The sequence below is a fragment of the Sipha flava genome, unplaced genomic scaffold (assembly GCF_003268045.1).
Source record: "Sipha flava isolate LNK unplaced genomic scaffold, YSA_version1 59197_pilon_pilon, whole genome shotgun sequence".
Classification (NCBI taxonomy): domain Eukaryota; kingdom Metazoa; phylum Arthropoda; class Insecta; order Hemiptera; family Aphididae; genus Sipha; species Sipha flava.
Genome location: NW_020273569.1, coordinates 579 through 3,481, shown reverse-complemented (window position 1 = coordinate 3,481; position 2,903 = coordinate 579). Strand labels below are relative to the sequence as shown.

General features: G+C 32.6%; 1 protein-coding gene across 1 annotated transcript; it reads right to left on the bottom strand.

Annotated features, from left to right (window-relative positions):
- Positions 1 to 1,629: 1,629 nt before the first annotated feature.
- On the bottom strand, positions 1,630 to 2,618 carry LOC112691281 (piggyBac transposable element-derived protein 3-like; the record flags this gene model as incomplete). The annotated part of the gene is given in 1 exon segment (XM_025565441.1): positions 1,630 to 2,618. A coding segment is annotated over 1 exon segment (798 nt). The 3' UTR covers positions 1,630 to 1,651.
- Positions 2,619 to 2,903: the final 285 nt, after the last annotated feature.

Here is a 2,903-nt window from a genome sequence, read left to right as displayed (position 1 = left end):
CTATTTTTAATAATATAAATGACATGCTTGTGAAACATTTGAAACGTGTAATCATCCGACCGAATAAAAATAACAACAATAAAAATAATAGTACATGCAGCGATGACACGACGTGACATTTAAAAAGATATGTCGCATGCAAGAAAAAGTCGTTATTTCACCAAGAGCGATTTAATTTATAGACTCGCTACGCTAAGTGGTCATCATGCGTACGTATGGGGCGTTTCAAAAATATTATATTTGCCAAAAAACAGTTATTTATTTTCGTATCCAGTGCACATTCATTGTGACCGGACGAACGTGCTCATGGTAACATATTCAAGACGTTACCCCAGGTTTTTTTTAAAAAACAAAGCGAACAAAATCAACAATATATTTTACAGTTTTTCAGATTTGTCGGTGTATAACTAATAACCCTTTCACGACGAACACACACATTTGTGTAGGTTAGCGTGTGCCTAATTATAAACGAATATAAAATCATACAGTGATCAGTTTTAAAACGATCCTACACAAATGTGCAGGTTTTTTTGGACCCTCTAAAAACCTGGATTTTTTTTTTTTTAATTTTTACAACTTTTTATTGTTAAAATGGAATCTGTATACAAACATGATAACGTTTTAAATAAAAAAAAAAATTTTAAACCATTTGAAAATCTTAAAAATAAACCTACACATTTGTGTAGGTTCGTAGTTTATTATTGCTATTAATTACTACTCATATTTATCGTAAAAAGTTAAAGTTAATTTTATTTGAAATATTTTTAATCACATATTTTATGAAATATTAATTTTAGTCTTCTTTTTAGTAAGACATAAACATGTTAGAACTATTGGTAAAAAAAATTGTATAATAATAATAATAATAATAATAATAATAATTTATTTTATATGAAACATTCTAAAACAGTTGTTTTTAGGAGTAAGACACAAATAAACATTACATTTGCTACATCTGTTTCTGGTTCTGCTTTTACATCCCTCTCTTCTACAGTTCCGGGCAGTGTTTAAACTGTCAGCTTCTGGCCAGTGATCATACGCATCATAACGCTAAATAAAATAAAATAAATAACATTTTTAATAAAAGACAGTATAGATTTAAATATTTCACCTTTTTTTTCTGTTGGAATAGGTGCTCTAAAATTCTGAACTTTGTTTGGAGGTTCTTCATTTGCATCGATAGGATTTTCATCTTCATTTGGTCGTTTTTTTGTTAATTGGTGTTGAGAGCCATTCTTTGGCGATATTGATTTTGAACTCCATTAAATCTTTTATGTTTTTTTTGGGAATTTGCATTTTAGTTGCGTCTTCTTTGTACTCCATCCAAGCATTAACTATTGCTAAGTCTATGAAGTGTATTGCAACTTTTACCGTCCACTTCTTCGATTTAAACCATGTGCGGTAAGCTTCTATTTGTTGATTGCACAAGTCAACGCCGCCCATATTTTTATTATATGATACTACTACTGCAGGACAAGGAACATTTATCTCTTTATTTTCGGTTTTACTCCACCTTTTAACTATTTGATGTGGTTCTGCACCTGTTGTTGTCGATACCATTGTTACACATTTACTGTCTTTCCATTTAATGGCAGTTAATTTCTGATCAGCTCTTGTAAATTCCTCCCATACACCACGTTCAAATTTTTTGTCATTCGAAAAATGAACATTTTTTCAAACGATTCTGCATGATTGTTCCCGTCGCATAAATACCAATTTCATTTAATCGGTTCATCAATGGGACAGTTGTAAAATATCTATCGAAAAATAGTACTGATTCTTTAGGTATTGTTTTCGATAAATGTAGAATAACAGCGGGTCCTAATCCAAGAGAGCGGTCTTCAAAAGGAGTTTCAATCCCTTGATATAGTTCAAAATCGAGGACCATTCCTGTAGTGGTCGTAATTACAAAGTTTTTAAGCCCGGCGGGACGTGGTTTATTTTTTACGAATTGCCGATGAGGACACCTGCCAGTAAAAGGTACCATCTGTTCGTCGATAGAATATAAACCAATGGATCGAGGTATATTTCTACATGCATTTCGAACAAATTCGATCAACGGCTGAACTTTCCAAAATTTACTTTTGTTGTTTGGAAGACGGTTATTTACGTCAACAAAATGTAAATGTGTGCGTATAGCTAGAAACCTATCTCTTGTGATTGCAGAAGATATGAGATCCAAAGCGATACCTCTCTGCCAGTACATAAAAAATCGAGGATATTTAATAATTCCCATCAATGCCTGGGCACCATAAAATACTTTTATTTCATTGGCAGTGGCTCTGAATTCTTTCCCCTTAGTACTAAATGCATACATGTTAGTATATAGCGCAGCTTCTTCGAAATGTAAATCTGGTAAATATTTTTCTACGTAACTAATAGGTGAGCCTAATTCAATACAATTCTGAGGGCCATTAAATTCGGGTAGTGGTACACCCAGAAAAGGCATTTGGCTCCATCCAATATTTGGTGTTGATTGTGTACTAGTTTGGGTTGGTACTTCTATATTATTTGTATTTAAACTGACATCAAAATTATTATTATTATTACCTTCGTTATTGGTTAATGTATCTTGGTCTTCGTCAGAATCTGATCCAGATAGATCCGATTGACCTGCATTTTTTTTTTTAGGGAAAGGTTGCCACGTTGTGTCAAAATCCGAATCATCACCACTAAAATCGTCTATTTCTGATTCTTCGTTCAAAGTGGTTAAAATATCGGTCGCATTCAACTTTGCACGACGCATTTTAACAAAAATATAAAACAAAATGCAAAGACACGAAAATGAATACTAACCTACACAATTGTGTAGGTTAACTTAAGCCGTGCGAACCGAAGGAACTACTAACGATAACTGTTTATGTTCTGAATTATAGAAATCGTCACCATGTACCGAAAAATAT